The sequence below is a fragment of the Rhopalosiphum maidis genome, chromosome 1, assembly GCF_003676215.2.
Source record: "Rhopalosiphum maidis isolate BTI-1 chromosome 1, ASM367621v3, whole genome shotgun sequence".
NCBI lineage: Eukaryota > Metazoa > Arthropoda > Insecta > Hemiptera > Aphididae > Rhopalosiphum > Rhopalosiphum maidis.
This window is the reverse complement of record NC_040877.1, coordinates 6,559,938-6,585,775: the sequence shown is the minus strand read 5'-3', so window position 1 is coordinate 6,585,775 and position 25,838 is coordinate 6,559,938. Positions and strand designations below refer to the sequence as shown.

Genomic DNA, 25,838 nt, shown 5'->3' with positions numbered 1-25,838 from the left:
ATTAATTATGACCCGATGGTGAAACATATCGCAACGGATAAGTGATCCCGACCGATGTCCGATGGTCTAATCCGAGGGCGTTGTTAGAACGACGAGATGACCGTAAAATGGGTGACCGCCGCGGTGTTTGTGCGCGCAGAGTTTCCTTCTCGGACGGCACCGCGGCCCTCACGTGCCCGTTGACGTCATCGCCACCATCGCCGCAACGACGCCTCTGTCGCCGCCGCCGCCACCGCCGCAACCATCGAACTGCGCGCCGCGTAGCCGTGACCTCGGTCCGATATTGGTGTGGTCCAGGGGAAGGGGGGGACGGCTAGCGGCGCATCATCGGTCTTTATATGCACCGGCGGACTCGCGGGGCTGGCCAATTGTCGCGGAACCGTTGTCGTACATACTGCAACCGTGGTATCATATTTATAACTGTTGTGTGTTTGTTTTGCGCGCGTAACCGGTTTATCCGTTCGAGTCCCGTACCCGAGATCTCAGCATAGATCGATAAAAAGTCTGTCCGACCGTTTTTATTTTGTTTTCATATTATACTGTTCGCATTGGATTTCTTCAGATTTTTTGCGTGCCAACGATTGACCATCGAAATAAATAGTAATTAACCATCCGAAAACAACCACTCCCGCAAATTAACGTCAGATCGATCACGCAGAGAATTTCCTTGAGCTGTCCATACGTTGTCGCATCGTCGCTCCCGAACCGGTAAGTCGAACGAGAGACATGTCGCTATATTTTACTATACGCTTTAACGTTGTACTCGTTAGTATTATACGCTCGTTCTTTCAAAAACCATTGTTATTTTTAAAAATACGTTTTTATTAATTAGTCGTTACAAAATAACAGCTATGAAAAAATAAAAAAAAAATAAAAACTTATAAATTGTATTATTATTATTGAAGAAGATTAAGTTTATTTTTACTTTTTTAATGAAAGGGTATATTTTTAATTTAATATTTCGAGGTAGAATATTATTTAGTTTTTCTATTTATAAAAATCAAATTTTGGACGAGTAATCAAATAAGTAGAATGGCTTATGTGTTTAAATTTTTTATGAGAGGAGTAGTGAACCGACTATGGATGAGATACCCATGTGGCTATGTACTACCCCACTCCGTTCGGCGCTCATCTAAACTTTAAATATATATTTATACCTACCTACATTCATAGTAACTTGTTAAAAATTCGATTTTTATGCAATAAAATACTCAAAAAAACATTCTATGTTGAAATAAGAATTTAAAAACGTACGTTTTCATTAAAAAAAAGTAAAAAATGAAAACAATAAAAATAGTTAAGAGTATAATTTGTTTTAAAAATTATATATTTTAATGACTTATAAATAACCTGTCTGGTATAGTTGTGTTTCGTGGTAGGCTCTCAATGCATGTCCACCAAATTCTTGTGTTATGAAAACTATAAGGAAGGATCAAACATTACGATTTTAAATACGGAAAAAAAGGTTTTGATTTTTTTTTTTAATCTTTTTAGAAGCTGATAGACGTCTATGAACTGCACATAGTCTAATCGTTATATATCAAAAAACAACACACATGACGTGCACTAATATTCATCTCACACATGTAAAAATCTCAGTCTCCACCTTTATGCACAATTTTTAGAATAACGACAATAATCGTATTTATTTATTATAATAGTAAACGGAACATTATTAATACGTATTATACGTATAATTATATTATATATACATTGGCGATATTTAGTCGAACAAAATTATTAAACCGTCATCTACGAGACTTGGTTATCTTGTTATCAACCGGCACCGACCAAGCGGGTGTGCAACAGATGGCACGTGCCAAAGTTTGTTAGTTGTCGTCGCCTATAAGTCTGCAACGGCAGCTGCTGAGGGCAACGCGTATTCAGACGACCGAAAAGTTTTTCGACGTTTTTGAACAATACCACTTCGCCCCTACTGCTCGATAGGTATAGAATGTATTTTATTGATGTAAGTCGTTTTTGTCAGAAATTATTTCATAATACATTCCACAGTATTACGTGTAAAACGGACTTTTGAAAAAATAAATTTTTCGTTTTTGTCGTTCATTTATTTTTAACCTGTAATCACTACAAACGACGATATTTCTTTCAAAGATTTTTTTTTAATCCAGGATGAAATATATACTATTGTGTATAGATATATACATACTTTCCGTGGTGTAAACAACTAAGTACAGGCTTACTACGCAAAAAATGCGGACGGTTGGAAACTAATTTAAAATATTAATTCACAAAACGAACTGTTTCAGTTCCAGTAATTGTTTTGCAGTAATTAAATTTCATAAAAACATTTTTCCTATTTTACGTTTATTGTTAAATAACTTGGAAAACAATTTTATCGTATTTTTAATTTCTATTTCTATTACAATACTGTGTAGGTGTAGACGTTATACTGTATATAGAGGATGAAAGACAATGTTAGGTATTTGTCGATGTAACGTAATATTTTGCGCAAAATTGTAATTATAATGTTTTAAACAAATTAAACATCATACAGTTAAAAATAATATATCACTTAACTAAAATGTAATTGGTTATAATACAGGATTATTTAAAATGACTTATTCGATTTCAAATACTTATATATTTTTAGTTTTTCGGTTTAGAGTAATGTATACGATACATTAAGAAAAATTATAATATTTTAAATTAACTTCTCTTAGTCACAGGTGCAAAGCATTAGTTGTTTCATTTTGAATATTTACCATTATATAATGTGCGTTTATGTTGAAATTTTATCATAGAGCATGATAATATATATATAAGCTAAAATAATGAATATTAGTTAGCTCTTTTGATGTTGGATAAACATATTATATGTTATAATAATATGTGTCATATTCGTATAAATTGTAATTATCTTTAATTTATAATTGTACAAGAATTTCCTATAATATTTATGTAATATATGAATGAATGAATCAACAATATTAACGTAGTTGTTGAAATTAAATGAAATACTCTACGAAGTATTAATTTTTTTCAATGTTTTATCTAATCAAAATAATTTGATAATATAACAAAATAATTTATATAAATTCAGCGTTATTCTAATTAACTTCAAACGAGTATATTATTCATTGTATTAGTTATAAAGATTAAAATAAATTAAAATCTACTATCGAAAGTTAAAAAAACAAAAATAACAAATAATATTTAGTGTTATTTAAATTAGTATTAAACGGCAATTATTAAAATAAACGAACATTTCTTTGTATATTAATAATGCTTCGCTTATGATGTTTAATTGGTTACTTCATTTAATTATTAATATTTGAATTGTAAAAAGTGATTGTAGTTTTAAAATTGAAGTTACTTCTCCAATCTACCAATTTTCAACCCGTCGAGTGAGAGAACAGTCAATTCTGTTTATCCACACGTGACACAGTCATTGAGACTGGTTCCATGATGTTACGATATAGGTTAAGAATGCGCAGAAAAACCGATTGATTCTAATTGATTCGTTTTAATTAAAACTATTTAATTGTACAAAATATTGTTATTTGTTTGTAATTTGTATTTGTATAATTTCATTGCAACCTAAATATGTACATTTTTAATAAAGAATTTAAAAAATGTTCTGGATTTGATATACGTCCAATGGAATAATATAATGTTTACAATATCTAGTCTGGTACCAATGCTAAAATGTAATTGAATATTTTAGTAAATTGTTAGAAATATCTTATTAACATCACTTAGATAGTTATGTTATACCAATAGTAATTGTATTATATACGTTGAATATCTTCGCATTTGTTCCCATTATATGTATACTCGTAGAATCGTAGTAAGTGCGTTTTCAGAATTTTGTGTTTTGGGTGGTGAGTGGATGGTTACGAAGGCAAGTGGTTTATTTTTTTATGTGTTTGTATAACGTGTATATTATATGCTCATAACCACCAAACTACATAATTTACCTCTCTACTACCACTCAGTACTCCATTGACTATAGTATTGCGAAAAACGTGACCACAGCGGAAAAGACAAATCGACATAATATATTAAGACGACCATGGTAGGCATGCGATGTGTTCATGAGCTATCTGTAGAGTTTATACGTAGGAAAACTGAACGAAAACTTATTGAATCGCGTCAGACTGACGGCAGTGCGTTAGACGATTGTAATATTATGATCGTTGGCATATTAATGACGGAAAATATTAAATAGGTACCTGCAGTATTTCCTGCCCACACTACTACAATCGATCTGGTGCATACTTATGAAACGAGGAAAAAATAATATAATAAGTGAGTCCCAGCATGACGGCGTCTCACTAAAATCGTATCCCCTGTAAAAAAGAATAATATACTAAATAAGTTCATTGATTGGGAAACAAACATTTATGTACTAATTGAGTCCTTTGAAAAAGTAAAATACTCGTATATCAATTAAGTCCGTATAACTCATTTGTATTTTATATGTGTTAGAATATTGTGTATTCGTATATTTTCGGTTGAAATATAAATATTAAATTATAGTATATTAACCAAACTTAATAGAAAAAAGTATATCATATTTCAAGAAAAAATAAATTAAAGAAAAATGCAGCTATTTCATATAAAACAAATATCAAAATTTGAATGAAAATAAATATCGCCTTTTTTTAAGTTTTTTTCTATATGATGATGTATATCTGTATATGTAGTATATATTTAAATCAATTTATTTATTATTTTAGACAATATATTATGCATATTCATAAAACGTATTAAAATTTCCAAATTAACATTAAAAAAATGTTAAACATATTCAATTATATCTGTAGAATTTTTCTTACATATTATAGTCTTAAATTTAAAAAAAAAATGAATTTTTTGTCTGATGGTACTTAAAACTTGAGTTTTATTAGTATTATATTTTTAATTTTACTGAACTAAATTTGTAGTATTTACATAAAAAAATCTGGGACTCAATTTTTTGTAAAATGTTTTATTTGGATTAAGTTTGTATATACTTCTGATTGGTTGATCGCGGCATATTTCGACTCTCTGGAAACTGATGATTTGCGGAAGCGGCAGTCGTTCATCCTCCGCACGATGTCGTCATCCGGGGTTCGAGAAAAACTGCAGTGAGGAAGGTGTTTTGAAGTAATTAAAAAAAAACCTATCATCGTTAGATTGATGATTGGGTGGGGTACGAAATAATATAAAAAAAACATCGCGGTTCTATAATATCATAATAGTGTAATGCATTTGATTAATATAATATTGTTGCTTACCGCGACGGTCGTCGTGCACGCGTCGTTCAAGGACGCGTCTGTAACCGTACACAACGTGACCGGGTAGGATTCCCAACTATTACGTTATATATGTACATCGATTGGTCGTGATTTGGTACCACGATATATTTACGCGCGCAACGACGTCCGAAAAATATTATCTATGTATGTTATAAAAATGTTGTTATATTATGGTTAACACGTATGTGTAGCATCTAAACGGCGATATTCATTGTGGCAGTTCATCCCGTAGGTACAAATATGATTGATGTTTTTATTTTTAATTCCGTATTTATAACCGTCAATAGTATTTTATAATCATTCTATTTAATCCGCAACGGGTTGCCGCTAATTTGACGTGGATAATTATTATTATAATGTCGTCGTAGTGTATTACAAGACATTATGTTTGTTTTTATTGAACGAAGTTTACCGCATTTTTAAAAGGAAATTTTGTGACGACAGGTCAAATTTTATAATCAAAAATATTTATCATGCTGTGACTGCTGGATGCTGGAATATTTTACAATTTTGTTTCACATAATAATATGTTAATACTATTAAACTATTCGATTGATTGAGTTTGTTACATACTGTTTTATGTATATATTTATTTATTTGTGCATTAGATGACATATCATGAAAATTAATATTTTACTGGTTATGCTTTCGTGCATAATATACACGCCATGATGATTGCGCAATATTATATCCGAATTGTCGAGAACACTGAAAAGTTGTGAAACGAATAGATACGAAGATATTTTGCATGTGAAAGTTACCGGTTTTTAAGCGTGACTTATATTTTATATTTTCCTTTGTACGATAGACTCGTATAGGGTTATTTTTACGTATATTCAGCCCGAAATTGTCAATTTTTGAAATAAAACTATATGTTAATATAGTCAACGTTCCGAGAATTGTCTGTTTACAAAAAATATCTTCACTTAACTTTTTGAATAGTATACAAATATTGTTATAAGATATACTCATACAATAATATACGAATGTGCCTTAATGTTTTGAAATATGTTATTTGAATTAGTTTATTATAAAATCCTTTAATAATTTAACCGAATAAAAACCTAATTTAGCAACAACTTTTTCTCAATAAAATTTACATTTTAATTATTTTAAGTGATCGTCTCTCAGCTATTTTTATTTTTCGTAGGTATGTGTATATATTATACCTATTAAACCTCCGATAGGTTTATACACAATTTGTAATTGAATAACTATGGATAGAGATAGTGGTATTGCAGTATTATATAAATTATAGTGTCTTATAATTATTAAATAAAAACAAAAGTGAATATAATATTATTATACAATAAAATTTTACCTGATCAAATTATTTAAATGCGATTCGATACAATACATTTAAGTAAATATGTAATCACTTAATAAATAAATAAATAAAATTTAATTTATCAAACAATTTTAAATCGAAGTATTTATAAAATATTTGAACGATACATAGACATGTATAGACACTATATACATACGTAATGCATTAATGTCATTTATTAAAATCATTGCATATTATTATTTTACAATAATGAAAAATAAAATTTTGTACACTTATTGAAATTAAAACAAATTTAACTAAATAAAATATTATACAATTAAATATGTAGTAGTATATGTTTTAAATTTAAATATATGAACAAACATTATTGATACTTTTTATCCACGTCATATTTATCATATTATTATCATCTATATTCTATTTATATGGAGCTTGTAAATGGTAAATAATATTTTGGTATAAAACATTTGAATATCTAGTCAATTCTTTGCAAAATATTAGTCTTATTTTACAGTAAATGAGACTTAAATTAAATTAGTTTATAGCATATTTTAATATTTTTGATTATCAAATACTGACTTGACCTTTACCTTTAAAAGAGTTAAAAAAAAAAGTAGGAATAAAATTATAATTAAGTCTACATCCTGTTCGGACAAAGCTGATAATTATATAAAATAATATAATACTAAAAACGTAATTGTCTGTTAAATAGTAAAATATTATCTAGATACCCACGCTATTACGTTTGTTTGGATATAAAACAAATAATAATAATTGCAATATGGTACCTATTATTTAAAAAAATATATTGAAATGATAAAATAATAAATAAAAGTAAATATATATATATTTATAATTATGTATACATTATAATATATCCTATTTTGAGATGAATCATTTTAAATATACGAGTAGTTGATATATTGTAATGTAATTATTATTATAATGCCTAAATTTAGTTCTAAAATATTTGTATTTTACCCACATATAATATAGTATTATAAATTATGATCGATGTTAATGTTTATTAGAATTTCAACTATTTGGAAGAGACTTAAAAATTCTATAGGATTGATTATATTAAAAATTAATTGATAGAAAAACTTGAAAAAATGTAAGTAAACTAAATAAATGAAATGAATGTTTACAAAGTAATAATCTATTTTCATATTATATACACTTTAAATAGGTTTTTCTTTTCGATATCTAATCGAGTAAATTTATTAACATATTTTATTCCAATATGTTTAATTTATCTATGTTATGTTTTTATAAAACTTTAATTAATTCGCAATGAATATACACAAATGTTTATTAGGCTAATAATCTTAGCTGTTGAATCCTAACTAATTAATTACAAAAAAGTGTTTATCTGAAATTTAAAGCAATTGTATTATATACATAGTCACTTACAACTTTTTAATCGGGATAAGAATAATAATATTTAGGTATTTGTTGACAACAAAAACAATATGAAAAAATTAACTTCCTTGGATTTATCAAAGTCGTCCATGTTAATCTCAAATTAAAAAAAAAAATATTAATCGTATTGCATTTGTTTTTATAAAGAACGTCTTGGACGATGCTTTTTTTAAGGAAGGTACCTTAAGTAAATAACCTATTCAATCATCTGCTTAAATTAACTACTGTAGCTATCCAGCTTAAAATTAAATCTATGTATAAAATGTTTTCATGAAAGAGTGTTGTTGTTGTTAATTATTCTTGTGAAAAACTTATATTCCACTGACTGATTATACGTCATATCCACGGGAAATAAAATTTGATTACGATATTTGAAATAAATAATGTTTCATTAAATGTTATTGGTGTTCGTGATATTCGAAATTGATGAGATAAGCTAATTATGAAAGATAATCAAGCGTATAAACAATAAAAATTAATAATTAAAGGAAACTGCACGGAAATAATGGTGTTAATTACGTTACAATGCTTCACCTTTGTTTAACTTAAAAACATGCTAGTATAGTATTAGGTATAATATATGTATATATAAAAAATAAAAATGAACCGAAAGATTATAATTTGAACTACTTCTTGCTACTATTACTCCAATTAAGTACGGGAAAATGAGCATGAACTAATATAACATACTTTTTGGCGGCGAGTAACCAGTTTAATTAAATCATAATATATTGACAATTCGTAAATAAATAGATGTATTATAATATGTGTAATTATAAAAAAATAAATTAACAAATATAGCATAGTTTAATATGAATCTATTTTTATGAAGATATAACTTGTATATTATTAATTATTAATATCCTCATGTCCATATTTGTTTACACCAGGTTCAACCATCATATGGGTCATGGGGGTAGAGTTGTAGTATATACGAGTATACAACTCGGCATCAATACACCATAAAGTATTTTAGAAACTAGAATGCAGAGAACAAATGGAAAATTTGTATCCATATTTTTTTGTTCAATTTTATGTGTTTTATACAAAAAAATCCCAATTTTTTTTACTATAATATATTGTTTTTGTTGTGATTTCAAAAATATTTTCTTATACAACCATACAGGTGGGTTAAATATGTAGCAGTATATGTTTTAGATTTAAATATACGAACAAATATTATTGATATTTTTTTAGCTTGTAAATAGTAAATAATATATTGGTGTAAAACATTTGAATATCTAGTCAATTCTTTGCACGCCGATGAAATTTTCTCTCCGTACATCATCAGGTCGATTGGATCGTTTACAGACGCGGGAGTCGTGTCTGTCCATAGAAAAGCACGCGTGTGCGCCTCTAGTAACCTGTACAGTATATATATAGTTTATACATTATTTATATACGTGTATATTACAAGTACACGCAGAGAGAGAGAGAGAGAGAGAGAGAGAGAGAAAGACGTTTCAAAACTATATAATAGTTATAATGATAATAATAATAATCGATCGACACAGATATCCGATCCAAGAACAAATCGTCTTCTCTTTAAGATGCAGAGGCTACGCGCGACCGTTAAAATAATAATATTATCATTCGCGATCCCGTTTCGTGTCTTATCCTCCCGCCGCCGCCACCGCCGTGTGTATATTATAATAACATGTTATGATATACCTCCGTGATTAAATATTATATGTATATATTTATTATTGTTATTATGCGAGTCTTAAGTGCTAGTTTCTCGGCTTGCATGCCACGACCCTCCCCGGGGCGCCGCTGAACCGATATTATAATGATATTATTCTTGTACTTTACATAAGCGTCCACGGCTGCCCGAGTATTTTCACGCCGCGATCGACGTTGCGGATCCTTTGAACGTGGGCGAGAAGGAAAAAAATTCGATTTGATAATATGTTCCGTTGAGAAATCATCAACCTACCTACTGATACCTATTATTATTGCGACACAATATTATCGTCGTGACGGTCGTCCCATCACGAGTGCTGCGCTGCCGACAATCGAAATCCTATCATGTCATAATATTACTATGTATATATGTATTATATTAATATTACAATTATTACTGTACATACGTAATTGACTATTGGCCATGCCAAAATTCCTTGTTGGGGAGACCTGAATCTTAGATTGTTCAGACTGCAGAACTTTTGGTATAGAAATAGTTAAATATATAATCGCGAAGTTAGTAATCCGTTGTGTCTTAGTTATTCGTCTTAAATTCGCAAATTTAATTGTATATGGAGACCTAAAAGGTAGCATTGGATTGTATAGTTTGTTTTCTGGCTTGTTTCATACTATCTTATTATCGTTTTGATCTAAAATCTTTGACTAAAAGTGATTTTGTATTCTCTTAGATTACCGAATTTGATCCGTATATCGTGTAAGCTATAAATGTTGTACAAATTGTACAGTAATATTCATAGGACCGAATTTACTGAAAGCATTTATAACAATTTAATAAGACAGTGTTTATAAGTTAGGTTAAGCAATTCACGATATAGTTAACGATAAACCTATAATTGCCATATTCTGAAAATTTGTGAGGCAAGTCTGCATTCTGCAGTGTGTTTACCACTGTTAATATTTTGAAAATGATTTTCGTGTTTTATTAATATGGCATTTGGAATTTTTTTTTTTTTAAATAAATAAAAAAAATATTTTCAGATCATGTTGGCGAAAAGTTTTCCGTCAAACATTTGTTGTCTAGTCGAGAGTTTTTGGTCAATTTTCTTAATATTATTGGCAATTTATTATGACATGTAACGAATTTTTCATAACATAAACTTTGAACTTAGCCACCAAGTGACTACACTATTATATATGGTTGAATTCGTTATCGTGATACTATGTTCTTTTTCACAATCGCGTGTATTACGCGGGTCTGTGGAGAACATTATTTATTTGAAAAAAAATAATAAGAAGAAGAATTCATCCAGGTTGAAGTTCTTAATTTTTCTGACAATTATTTTTATCATTTATTTAATGGAAAATGCGTTGAAAAAAAAGAGAATGAGCGATGTTTATTTTCTTTCTTTGGTTTCTTTTTTTTTACTGTGCCTACGTTTTATCACGCAACGACGTATATTTAAAATATATATATATATATTTCTCGCAAAGAAAAGAAGAAAAAATCGCGTTCCTTCATAAAATTACTGCACACTAATACGCTTTTTGCGTTTTTTATTTTCACACATAGGTACCTACTTTTTTTGTAAATTTTTTTTTTTTTTACGAGCGTCGGCGTTTGCACTTCCACGTATTTCATCATTAATGTGTTTTACCCCTCATACCTAGAACGATATTAAAACTTTTGATGTTTCAATACTCTTTGTTGTTGCACATCATGTACTACTACACACACTACGTACTTCTGTTTATATATATAATAGTGTATTTGTTCACTTTACAGATGGCCCGTGGTTCGTACGTAAAAATTACGAATAAAAAAAAACGATATTACGCATTATTTGGTAATAATATTTTTGTGGTTCATAAATCGTGTTTAATAATATATATAAATAGTTTAAAAAAAAAATATATGTATATAATGAAGAAATATTTATGAATTGAAAATCCAAAATACACTGTAATACAGTGAAATGAGAATTGAACACATGCAGATTGTAATTTACTCCTCATTATCAAAATTTATCAATTTAAATATAATTTTTATCTTCAAAATGCTAATATTGGAAAGATATTACAATAATGATACAACAAAATTATAGTTAAGGTTAGCTAATATAGGAAATCAATTAATATGAGGCTGGTCAATACACAATAATATATTAAGTCCCAATATGCCAATCGTTACACTTAAAATGTTACACTTTATGACATAATAAAAATATGTTATATTGTACATGATAACTGTAGGTGAGAAGGGTTTGTGAATTCAGCCTTCCTTAAATTATTGACATAGGCTTAAATAAAATCGCATAATATAGGGGAGACTATAGACAATCAGGATACGGCCGACGGCCGTTAGGCTATATGAAATGTTAAGGGTCGTATGGATACGTTGATTTTCCATATTTTTAGTTACATAATATGAAATCATATTATAACTATCATATCCGGTTCACCGAGTCACGACCACCAGCTGGCATTATCTGAAATTTCTATATTAAATTTATATTATACTATATTAATAAAATAAAAAATTTTTTCACTAACACAGTAGTGTAAATATATTATAATTTATAATTATAATAATAATAATTTTATGCATTATTATGACAGCGTCGAATTAATATTAATATTTTTTTTTTCGTATTTTAAAAGATCTACTTATTCTATATTATACATATTATATAAATAGAGTGCACGGCTATTTTCACGTAAAGATAAAAAAAAAATTTTCATTTAGTCAGAATAACTAGAAAACTCGTGATTCTCTTGTATAATATGCGTAATTATAAAATAAACGTATTAACTTAAATAGTAGGTATAATCATATTATGCAGATTTTATACTGTGTTCCTTATAAATAAGTTCACATATAATTATTATGAGCCAATTATTCTATGTATTCCATTGACATTAAGTACGTCACAACTGACAATTGATTTACGACAAATCGTGAGCTTGCATATAATATTATATTATACTATTCAATAATATGTACACATGATATTATATTGTATTAAAATAAAATGTAAACACAGCGATCGGCGTGTTCCGGTTTCAAAACCTCATATCCTTATTGTGGCTGCTGTAAACCGTTTTGTTTGCATCGCGAATTTTTTAACCAATGCTTATAAAAAAAAGATAATATTTCAAACAATGTTAACCGTACTCAAACGCAAGCTGAGCGTGCACGTACACGCGAGTTTATCGAAGTCGTTTTCCCACTTTGTCAAACAGTAAATTATTCTTATACGTATTACGAACATAGCCTATTATAATGTATATAATAACATGTTATTATTATTACAATATTATGTACCACGCGCGTGTACAACGTAACAGATTCCGCGTGAATCGAAATTCTTGTAATTTTTCTCGTTTCGTTTTAACGAGTTTATTATTATTATTTTTGCAGTATCGCACGAGTTTTTACCAAAAACCGGATTTATACATTGACGTAGTTGTAATAAACAATGTAGTACCTAAACAATACGTGCACAGGCATCAAAATATTATTATCGATGGATACTTACGTATCTATGTGTCTACTGTCTAATGTCTATGTTGTTTGTTTGCTAATTTTTTACTCCTTTATTAGTACTCATTACGATAGTTTAATTGTTTTGTTTTTACTTTAAAACGTATTTCACAACTATTATTATGTTGTATGAATGTATTATATTATCATCTCGGTAATTTAGCCATGATTTTGTTTTTGTTTGTGGTGGTGAGGGGTGACTGAAAGGGAGAGGCTCAACTGGGATCATTCATACAAATTATAATTTTAATACATTATACTTTTTTAAATTGATCTAATGATACAGCTTCAATTAATATGGCCAATGGCCATTTAGCCACTAATAAATCCATTGAATTATGGAAATTTATTTTCTTTTACTGTATAACTAATTACATTCCAATTATTTTATTATTATTATTTTAATAATTGGACATTATTAAATTAACTATTAATACTATATACTATTGCGTGGAAATAAATTTGGATAAAAAAAATAATAATATTAATAAAAACTGTTTTAAAAAATATTGTGAACATTGTCACAAAAAAAATAAATATATTCATATATATAATATATTTTAGATGTACATCGTACTTCAGTTATTAGGTACATATGTTTAAATGCATCTACGGGTAAAATGTATAAGAAATAACTTAACACGATAAAAAAATAAACATTTTATCTTGTTATAAGTCTTACAACTTATTATCTATTACATATAAAATAATTCAGACAATAATATATTATATCGCATTCTAACACATCTCATCATAGCTATTACGATAGTAAAGCTGTGTCGTAAAATGCAGAGAAAAAAATACCAGTTGTTTACACGTTGCAAGTCTTATTATAATGATAATAGATATTATGAAAAGATCGAATTTATTTATATACGTATAAACATCGTCGTCGTATTATTATTATTATTATTATAAGTGTGCAATATTTTACGTCACAACGAAATGGCAGATAGATGTAAGCGCGCATAATAATAATATGATCCCATGTGAAGTATATGGGATCGTCATCGTGAGAAGTATATGTTTTTCTCAATTATGATCTTATACGTATATAATATAAAACAAACATTATAAAATATCATATTATAATAAATCAAACGACAAACACATGGCGCTCGGATGCGTCACACTCGGCGACAACCAATAATCAGGTCGTTGCTTATGACAGCAGTCTGTCAATCAAATTTAGATTTTTTCGTGGTGAGATGTGAAATATATATATATCACGAATTGATGGTATATTGTCGTGCTGTTATATTTCCGTAAGACTATTTGGTTTTAGGTTTCTTTAAGTCGTATAATATATTGAATACAATATATCTCAATATTATCATGTCCATGCGTGACGTTTCTTCATTTACCATTGGTTTTATTTTAATCTAATATATCATATGGTTAATTCGTTAATAGTTAAATTGAAATTACAGAATAGATTAAAATATTGAATTGGAACGGACGTACAATGCTGTGAGTTGGTTAATATATATATTTATATAGTTTCACCGTGGAAAATAATATCAATAAGTATCAAAGATATGTAGATATTATGATATTTTTTGTTACAAATATGAAATATTTATTTTCCATTTGTATGTTACAAATTATAATATTATGCAGATAAGGTCATCAAATCTCAGGAAATTGTAATGGTGGTCGTTATATAATTTAATAATGTATACATTTTGTTGTTAGAATTAAATGTTGCCGCTTTTCGAGTAATTTCATCGTTCAGCAGTCCAAGATTTGCCGATAATGGAAACTTACGCTTCCATCAGGTTGACAGTGGCGAGTTGACTACTTATCAACCGTGGTTTACATTATAATATTATTTCTTTATCTCAGAGTTTCGTCCGGAATGTGTTTTGTATTCGCTGTTTTGTCCAAGCGATAATATGAATCGAAACAATGGCCGTATATATCGGTATTATTATAATTTATAGTTGTCCGTCTATCATCACGTAAATATTCAGTTTTTGCCAAATTTTTTTACAGACAACAGCGTATTATAATATAGGTATATTATACCTATAAATTATTCTAAATTATAATAATATATACAATAACGTTTGTCTGCTGTTTTAAGTTTTTTGTTGCAAACGACCTCGATGAATTATTATCATGTGACATGTAATTATATACATCAGACTTAAAATTATGTTGCAATATAAAAATATTTTATTTGCTCGCATTATGTGGGAAAATCTGCACGTGACAATTATTGGCATTTCCGTTCAAGTGTATGACCATATGAAAATTGAGATTTTTCATTAAGATCAAGTAGACCGAGTAAAAGTTATTAAATTTAGTTAAAATTTAGCAGTGGTTATTCCAAGATCTGTATATTATAACAAATTTGTAGGCATCATTATGTAAATTCCGAGTTTGTACGATATATTTAAAATACAATCTAAGGAGGTTTCACCAAAAATGTCCACACCGATAGTTGATATTTGACTTTATTAAGTATACATTTTATCGAACTTCCAGTACAAGTATATATGTTTTAGTATTATTTCAATACCGAATGTATCTAATGATTTAAAGTTAAACTAAATTTAAACAGAGTTTAATGATTCAACTCTGTGTTACTTTATTATTATCATTTCAATATTAATAAAAAAATAGATACTGATATTTAAAATGCATTTAGATAAATACAAAATTCTATATCATTACTCAGAAAATTTTTAAGAATAAGAAAATAACGAATGATAAAAAACATATATATATATATATATTATCATTTGTATGTATCAGATATTTTTAATTGCCTTAAAATTTGAGATATTTCAATTTATTCGTACTATTTTTCAACAGTAAAATATATTGAATTTGTTTGTATTCACTTAAATTTCGATATTTATTAATTGATGACTACTATTATTTGATACAACTCAATAATTTTTTTTTTGTAAATTGTACGCATTTTTTTAGAAAAAATATATATATATAAATGTATGTCGATAAAATCTTATTCTTACTGAACGTCCCTGTGAAATTTAATGTAAATAATAATATTTGATTTTTTTCCTGAGTTCTTATAAAGCAAATACTAATCATTACGTCATAAACTGATAATTATTTGATCATGAACTAAGCAATTTAAACCTTAATAGTTAATCAGATTTTCTTATAATGAAGTCTTGAGAAATAGTTTTTATCTTGTGATACAAGTATGATACCTATATAGTAAACGACACGATGAAATGTTATTATTTTAACGTAACACGGAAAACGGTCAACTAGCTGCATTTACGTTTCACCGCAATTGTGAAAATGTTGTGTTAAATTTTCTAAAAATATCTACGCGAACTTCACATCTATATAATAATATGGATATTACGCCAAAAAACCATTAATATACTGCATACGAGTTACAAAGAGTTGTGTAATAATATATATAAATTATATTTTATCATTAGATCCGTATGCATATTATAATAATGATTCGGATGCGAAACAATTTATGATTACGATTATAAAACTCGGAATACCTTATTGGAGGAACATTAGGTTGTATGCACGCCCGCGATTCTACGAATTTAAAATTTTTCCAAATCTGGATTTCGCGCACGAGATATACACATACGTGCTTTCGCCTATACGTAACCTAACCTGATTGATCTGAGAGACCAGATTTACCACCGAAAGTAGATAATAATATACCTTTATAATATTGCGCTGTATAATGATATTTTATATTATAAGCTTATTGTTCCGTTAAATCCGCCCGCGATGAGACTGCAATAATAATAATATTATTATTTTGTCTGTTGCGTCATAAAAAGTCAGTCGTCTTCGTCGCGTGGCTATCGAATTTCGAGAAAACAGCCCGAGATGATTTTATTATTATTATGTCATCGGTATTCTATGACTTTGGTATTGCGGTAATATAGAGTTTATGTAATGTATCATACGATAGGGAGGACCACGTTATCGTGTTATTACACGTTTTTATATCCGATCGTACTGTAAAATCAGTTCCGAATCTTTTAGAGCTTAAAATCTTAATTCTAGACGTTCGTTCACCACTACCACCGATGACCTTATTTCATATATTATGCATAATGATATTATTAGGGGCTGAATTTTAATGTAATGCGCATTATTTATTGGGTATAGGTACTTTAATGCATAAAGCATTTCAAGTACATAGTTAATTTAATGAAACAGATGTATAAGATATTAAGATATGAAACTTTTGTTTTTTATTCTTCAGTATTTCCATGCCATTTCATTATTTTTTAGAGTATACCAATATATTGTACAGGATTTTTTAATGTAAATTAGGAAACTAAAAAATTACAACAGAAGATATTGTTTTCATATTTTTTCTCTAATAGTTTTTAGGCATTTTTCATCTATACCAAATATCAATTGTTCTTTTTATAAAGGTGATATTATATCTTTATCTATAAAATATGAATTAATTGATCAGCTTGTGTTACATCACGTATATTTTAAGTACCTATACTATTCATTATTTATTGTATTATGCGTGCCTAAAAAAGTGTTAAAAACTTTGAAAGTTATACCGTCGTTTTCCTTTCGTTTGCGAGCTTATCAACGAAATGTAGTTAATTTTTTGACATTGAATTACGTTGAAAAGGCATTTATAGCTATTTTGAAAACTTATTTCTAATAGTTTTTAGAGCATTCAAATTCAAGCCCTTATATTATTATACATTAAACGGGTGTTGGCTGTAAAATATAACAGCGTCAGCGTCTGTGTTGTTATCGGGATTAAGGTTTATTATTATAGATATTTTTTTTATTTTATGATTATGCCCACTACAGCAGTTGTAATGGTTTTTTTTTAATTGTCAGAATATAAAACATATATACATTTTCAACGAGACTGCGATTTTTCACAAAGGAGTAATTTTGAGAGAGAGAGAGAGAGAGAGAGAGAGAGAGAGTGAGTGAGAGAGAGAGAGAAAGTGTATAAAAAATGCCCGATGTTGATAAATTTGTTGTTAGAATAATCAGCAAAAAAATACAGTATGTGTACATTTTGTGTATAATGAATTTATTTCTATTCGTAACGCTGATATGCTAAATTGTCAATACACCACCTACGACGAGTGATAAAAAACATGTCTGATTTTATTGGACTGTATCGGCGTGTTGGGCATAATATTACATAATATCATACGTATTATAGAGATAAAGAATAAGAACATTTGTCTTACAATTTTAGTTAGACACGTGAAATGGAAAAAAAATATTCGAAACTCGACGCTGTAAGATCGATTAAATTATTGTCTTATGGTTTGTTTATAGATCGTAATATCGTCTAGTTTTCAACAATTACCTAAAATATGATAGGTCACACAAAAATGAAGTTAGTATACGTTTGAATTATATTGAGTTAAGATAACTATATATGCAGTGTATATTGTAATATATCTAACGTTCAAAAATATAGAGAATTTACATAGACGCATAATATCTAATGACGTATAATTTGTTTGGTAAACTTGCTGCAAATTACAATATTGTATTCACCGAATTGCAGAATAAAATTTACTCAACGTTGATCTATTCTTGGCATATTTAAGATATATTATACAATTTCGTTTCCAAATTGTTTATAGCTGCGTTGTTTGTTCAATAGCTTCACTATTTATCGTTGTTTAAATTAAACGTATCAGGTATGTATATAGTATTTATACATAACGTATAGTTGTGTATTTAATGTTAATTGTAGTTTTTTTATTTATTGTCTCCATCCAACACAAACGTTTATCTGTTTATTATTTGAATTTACAAACAATTATTGTTATTTATTAAAATATAAACTAAAATATTTAAAAAAATCTTGTGTATAGTATTATGTTGACATATTATATAACAGATAGGTACTTACATAATAATATTATAACCGAAAACACCAGAAATACACAATTCAACTTATATCATATATAATTTAATATATTATGCGGTATACGTATACTATAATATTATAATATTAACTAATAATTTCGTTCAAAATTTTGATTAGATTTGTAGTCAATTCAGACTACAAACTTTCAAGTTTAACTGTAGTGAACACGACCAGTATTTTAGTATATTACTTACGACAGATCGGTTATGCTGAACTATAACGACGACGTTATGTAAATGCTGACTTTGTATTTTTTTGTTTTCAGATTTTGAATATAGATAATTGAAGTCAAAATAAATATCAACAATATGGGAAAATTATCTTTGGCCGTGGTTTCGATTTTGGTGGCTACAGTGACCGCATATCCAAGCAAACCGTCGTTTCTCGGGTGTCAGAGCTCAGAAGACTGCGGCGCGGACGAATGCTGCGTTTTAGGTACGTACTTATATCTTTTACCAACGACAATATTAATAATAATATTGATAATAAATTATTAATCACACAAATATCACAATACATCTCAATAACGTACCATCATCCTCGTAAGTAATAGAATAGTCTTTTTCAACCATAAAATTCGTATGCGTTTAAAAAAATTCAACAAAACAAAGGTGTTATGTAGAGTTAAACAATATTATGTCATGATCTGTTTTATCATTTGGAATATAATACCAATACATTTTTTATCAGAAATAGATGTTTTAAATGTGATAATATTAGGTAATTAATAATGTTGAATTACCCAGTTTAAATTGAACTCTCGACTGCTGGATATTTGACATTGGTTTTTATCATTGAGTCCATTTATATAGCAGCAAAAACAATACATGATTAAGAATGTTTCAGAAATTGCATTGCTTATCAAAATTCCATAGGTATTAAGAGTTAATGGAATATAATAATAGATTATCATGATCTCATTAAAAGTTATTATTGTTTCAATCATAGGTGTAAAAATTGCTTTTCAAAAAAAAAAAAAAAATAAATAAAAAAAATTGGAAAAACTAAAAAAAAAACTCATAAAATGACGACCCCAAGGACACGGACTCAACATCAATGGGATATTTATTGTACGCACGGAAGAAAAAAAATCGGTTTCGATAAAAAAAAAAATCGTGTTTATGCGCCGCCACTGCCTCGTTGTACAAAATTAATTGTGCAAGACGCAAGACGCAAGTCATTCGTGTACGACAGAGCTATAATAACAGTGTTAGTGCAGTACCAAATATCGCAAAATATCGTGTGCACATATATATTAATATAATGACTGTATGAAATTGGCGAGCGTAAAACCATCAATAGCTTCTTAAACGGTTTTTTTCTATACCTAATAGGTACCAAGACTAAAATTAAAAAATATAATCGTGAGAATCGACGCCTCCAATATAATATTATGCAGCACCTACGCGCGGCGGATCTTCATCTCCGAATGTCAAGGAGGTATTGTCGTAGAATAGGTACTGTATATAGTAGTTACGTGATAATACAAACTATCGTATATTGTTGTTACGTTGTTGCCCGATGTTCTTTGATGATGGTTTTTTTCCCGATTGTACTGCGGGACCGGCGAACATTATTATTTTACAAACCCTTTTCAGATTGAGTCAAGATTTCTCTATTTTTTCAATCATATATAAGTAATAATGTTACTATTATTATTATTTCATGGAAGGACGTTTTATCTTGTTTTGTTTTTTTCATTTCGTTTTACCCGTTCTCTGCAGCTTGTACAATACGTTAAAATAGTATTGACTTTTGATTTTCAAATAGCAGTCATAGTTTTGGGTTTCAATACGAAGTCCCGTCGTGTCTGTCCTTCATGAGCTACCGTTGCCGTGGTTACCATTGTTGATTTTATGAAAATATTAATTTACCATATTTTTTGGCTTCAGGGTACATAATATTATTATCATCGCTGCCGTTATTTACAATGTTTCTCATTAAAGTAAATTAATTAAATTATTATCTATCTGCTACATTCATTGAAATATATTATGTTTCATTACATGTTTTATAAATAATAAACTACAAATATTCGATATCTATATTAAATACCTACAAGTAAAAATCTTTAAAAAATGATAATTATAATTTTCAATCAATAATAAATACATTAAATTTAAAAATATCGACCAAGAATACAACGAGGACAAGTTTTATCACAATATTATACTTACCTAAACAAACCACCTAGTTATTCGTAATTGTCTTTAAATGTCTAACGATAGAAGGTAAAATTTAACAAGTATGGTAGTGTAGGTATAAAAATAAACTTTAATATACTATAATATATTATTATTTTAATTGAATGTGTCGTCTAAGGAATTTTTGATTTCGTACACAAGTCAACTGTTAGTGGCGCTAAATTCCGTGCTATATCGGAACCGGTTACCGATATTATTATTATTATTATGATCTCCATCATCAGCATCATCATCATATAACCAACGAATGCTAACGGGCCCATATAATATTACGCGTGGCGTGTAATACGACTCTCGTCCGTCGGGGTCAGCTGTGGCTTGACCTTAAATGGCTCGGGCGCGTACCCGCCACCGCCACCCACGAAAACCGCGTTTGTGAGATTTTTCACGACCTCGGTGATGAGTGGGCGTCATCCGTTTGCCCGTTTAGTCGATTTCAGGCTGACTTAAAATAATATTTAACATTTTCCCCGCACCGTATGTAGAGAAGAACCGCTACAATAAATGCGTGTTTTGTTCCGAAGAACAATATAATCAACAGCCGGTCGTATCCATTATAGTATTATAGGTATACTTCGATACATTTATTAAACATTCACTCGTAAAATTAAAATCTTTAAAATTCGTTAGTTTATCTTTTTTAAATGTTTAAGGTGTAACGATGGCGGATGCTTTCAAAATTATTGCAAAAGGGAGACATTTTATCTTTTTAAATCAAAATAAAGGCCCTGAGGTGTTTGTTTTTTAATGATACTGTGTTTTTATAATTATTTTATGTCACACTATAACATTTTGTGTTTTTATTTCCGCATCGCTGCAACATTTATGTAGCGGTTTTCTTATATGTCAAACAAATGACACGTGCTGATAATTGCGTGAAGATAGGAGCTATAGAAGTCAGAAACTCACTTACAACATTTGCCTAAATTTAAGCTTTCCTACATGCCCTTTAACAAATAACAATACAATTAATTATTAGTTAAATTATTTTCTCGTTACGAGTTAGTGCAATTTTCAAATAAAAAATTGTGATTTAAAATCGTAATTATCGGTTTATCTCATTTTCTCCGAGAATTCCATAGTTTTTGAATATGGCACTCGAATTTAATTTTCCGAACAAAGAATCGAATTTTTATTGATTTGTATATTGAGTTATCAACGATTTCTAAATAAGAAATTCTATTTCAAAATTTTTTATACGGAGTGTAATTTATATATTAGTAGTTGACGAGTTCCATTTGAAATTGTTAAGTAGACGTGGTGACGCAGATGATTCGTCGCTTTAAAACTCGACATAACAACACGCCGGTGGCTCTTGTATCCAAAATAATGACGAACTCCACCGCAGCAAAGTTTTTTCCATGCGTACGAATCGTTTACGTAGGTATACACGTCTGGCTATGCTAGTCACTAGCTGACTATGTTTAATAATATCTTGTTATCAGCCACGCAACATATGAAACAAACAAGCGTAGCTGCAAACAAAAAAAAAAGTATAAAAGTATTACCTACCTAAATAATGGTTGTTATGTTTTGAATTTTTATCGAATAAAAGAGAAAAAATCTCATAGAAATTCACAAACTAATTATTATTTATTATTAAATTAACTGATGTACTATAAGTATAACCTATCAATAATAAAATAATAAAAATATAACCAAAATATTTTATTGTAGTATTTATAATATACAGTTGTTTTGATTACTTACATAAAATTCTCTTTTTCCTTATTTGTTATTATATAGTATACATATATATATATATATATACCATTTATGAAATTTAGAGATACATAAAATATTTGTTTGATTTTACATTTGCGACTACTCAATCAAAAATAAATCCTTGTTTCCTTGTTAACGCATTTTGAATACTCTCTAGTCTGAATAGTATTTTTTTGTTAGACACATCTTTGTTAGGTACTATATATATAGATATATTGCTAGCAATCGAATACTTGATTTCTGGTACTTGGTGATGACTGATGACAAAGATTCGTTTTGATTCCTATTTTATAAAATCTATCGTCAGTAATACTGAATACAACACGTAATATATTTATTTGCATCGACTTTTCTTTTATCAAAACAAGACATGTGGAATTTTCACTGTCGTCTCAACTATCAAAGGTGGGAATTGATTTTCACTCATTGAAAATGGTTTTATAAAATGAAAAAGATTCGAATAAATGTTGAGACCAATTCAACAATGACTAACAGAATATTTTGATGGTTTTCAAACCGAACTGTTGACTTAACTCTGCTAAGTTTACGGGCATAATATTTACGTGACATACGATGTATATATTACACGTAATAATATAATAAGTTATTTGAACGGCAAATTATTAACATCCGTCCAATAGGTGTATCACATATTTTATAAACAAAATACTGTTCTTTACATATCCTGTACATTTTACGTAAATATTATTATAATTTATTCTATTGCTAAAGTGAGTCGTGGTCATTGTATTGTGGTGATGAAATCGTTGTAGGCATCTCCGGGGTGGTGTTATAGTTGATCGCTCGAGTCATATTAAATTTTTTTTTTAGATCAGATTTTGTCGATGTTGAAAATAGTTTTAATATACAATATACGTATTAACGTTCGTGTTTAAAAATACCATCAAAAGTAATGTCTTGTAGACGATTGAACTGTTTCTATAATATGATATGTTTAATAATATATATTTAATATATTATATTATATCATATCATGGTGAAATTAGTAGGCCAATGATTTCGTTTATTGAACGAACCGTCGAGATTTGCTCATTTATTTTTTTGTTATTTATATTGTCGCTGAGGCCGTTTTTATAGTATTGTTACCGAAAACGGTTATGTGCAATATTTGCATATATTTTATTTTTTCTTCAACGATGCAGTTAATCAAAATATAATTTTTATAATTTTTAAATATATCTAAAGACCATATTTTCAAAATTTTCAGATTTTTAAACAGTCTGTATTACTCAATTTAAGTTCTATAGAGCTATAAGCTTCTGTCTTACAAATGAAAATTCCCATTTTTTACTGTAAATTATTTAGTGGACGTTTCTTAGACTATTTGTCCAAATTTCTAGTTAGGAATATCAACATTTTTAATAAAATTATCTAATATATATTTTACAGTTAAAAAGCAAAATTTTTTATAAATAGAAAAATAGATGTTTATATCGCCATAAGATATTCGTTAAGTAATACAAAAACATCTTAAGAAATTGAAATTATGGTCATAAAGTGAAGAGTTTCAGTACATTTATTATTAGACAAAAAAAAAAATGGGGATGAGCAATGCTCAGTGAGCGTGCTTGGTGATTCACACTGTATATATTTAATATTTATATATTATGAATAGTGTTATAATTATCATACTTTTTGTTTGATTATTTATTTGGTCAATGATGCAACTAAGCTGAAACATCAAAATAAAATAATGTTTACTTTTGTATTAATTCTGGGATATTTTAGTAATGCCAATTTGACAATATATCAAAACTAGTTCAATCAGGTAAATAAGCTGAGACGGCAGAATGTAAAAGTTCGTAGAAAAACCGTTAACAGTTTAACACGACGTGTAAAATAAGCAGTGTATCGCTAAGCCGGATGTTTTTTACAAATATATTAAAATTCTTTAGTTATATTCATTATATGATTTTTTGATTAGGAATTAATTTAATTTTTGACATACTCGTACATTGTCATTAAGTGATGGCCATATAACACAAAATAAAAAATACGTGTGTGTGTGTGCTTATAAATTATCACAAAAACGATTATACATGTTTATTAAAATTATTAAAAAAACACTAATATTATTGGTTTCCGGTTTACAATTAATAATATTTTATAGTATCCAATCAAGTAATATGAAACTCAAATATAATTAAGATTGTGCAATTTAAAAATATTTGAGATTTCATTTTTATCTGGTTGAAAAAATTCTGATTATTGTTCTAGATAAAGTGATTTTAATACAACAAATATACAATTATAATACACATATAGTTCGTTGAATTATAAAATTTTTATAGCTAGTGTTAATTATAGTTTAATTACACATATTTTAAGACTATCCATATTGTATACTTGTAGGTGGCTTACGATAAGCATAATATTTGGTTCGTTGGTTTCAATATTACTGAATTTCTAAAGATTTGGATATCAGCATCAAAATACTTCTTCCGAAGATATTTTGCTTAATTTTAAGATTTAGTTTACAATGCCAATGGTAAACATCCAGGAGTCTGATGTCGTGGTAAATATCACGCCGATTCACGCATAGGTAGACTACTCGTAAGTGAGAAGTTATTATTGTAGTAATGTATTATAATTTATAATATTTGATTCAGAAGTAAAACGAATGCACTTTGTTCACGCGGAAATCGAAATTGCGTATTATTATTATTATTATTACGAGTATACTGTTTTCGACATTAATCAATGCTGATAGCAAAAATCCCACGTTGTAATGATCGTTAATGGTAGACGGTATAATAACTACGATATTATTCAGCTCTATTCAATTTTCGCAATAATAGAATAACAACAAAAGTGTTTGTTATATGTACATTTAAATTTA

At 28.3% G+C, this 25,838-nt stretch overlaps 1 protein-coding gene across 1 annotated transcript in view; it reads left to right on the top strand.

The window, feature by feature from the left end:
* The first annotated feature begins 358 nt into the window (after positions 1-358).
* The window catches only part of LOC113549844 (astakine-like), a 41,332-nt gene continuing 15,852 nt past the window's right edge, over positions 359-25,838 (top strand). Inside the window, exons 1-2 of the mRNA XM_026951319.1 lie at positions 359-708; positions 19,315-19,484. Of these exons, the coding sequence (XP_026807120.1) occupies positions 19,358-19,484 (127 nt within the window). The 5' untranslated portion in view covers positions 359-708; positions 19,315-19,357. The remainder of the gene's footprint in view (positions 709-19,314; positions 19,485-25,838) is intronic.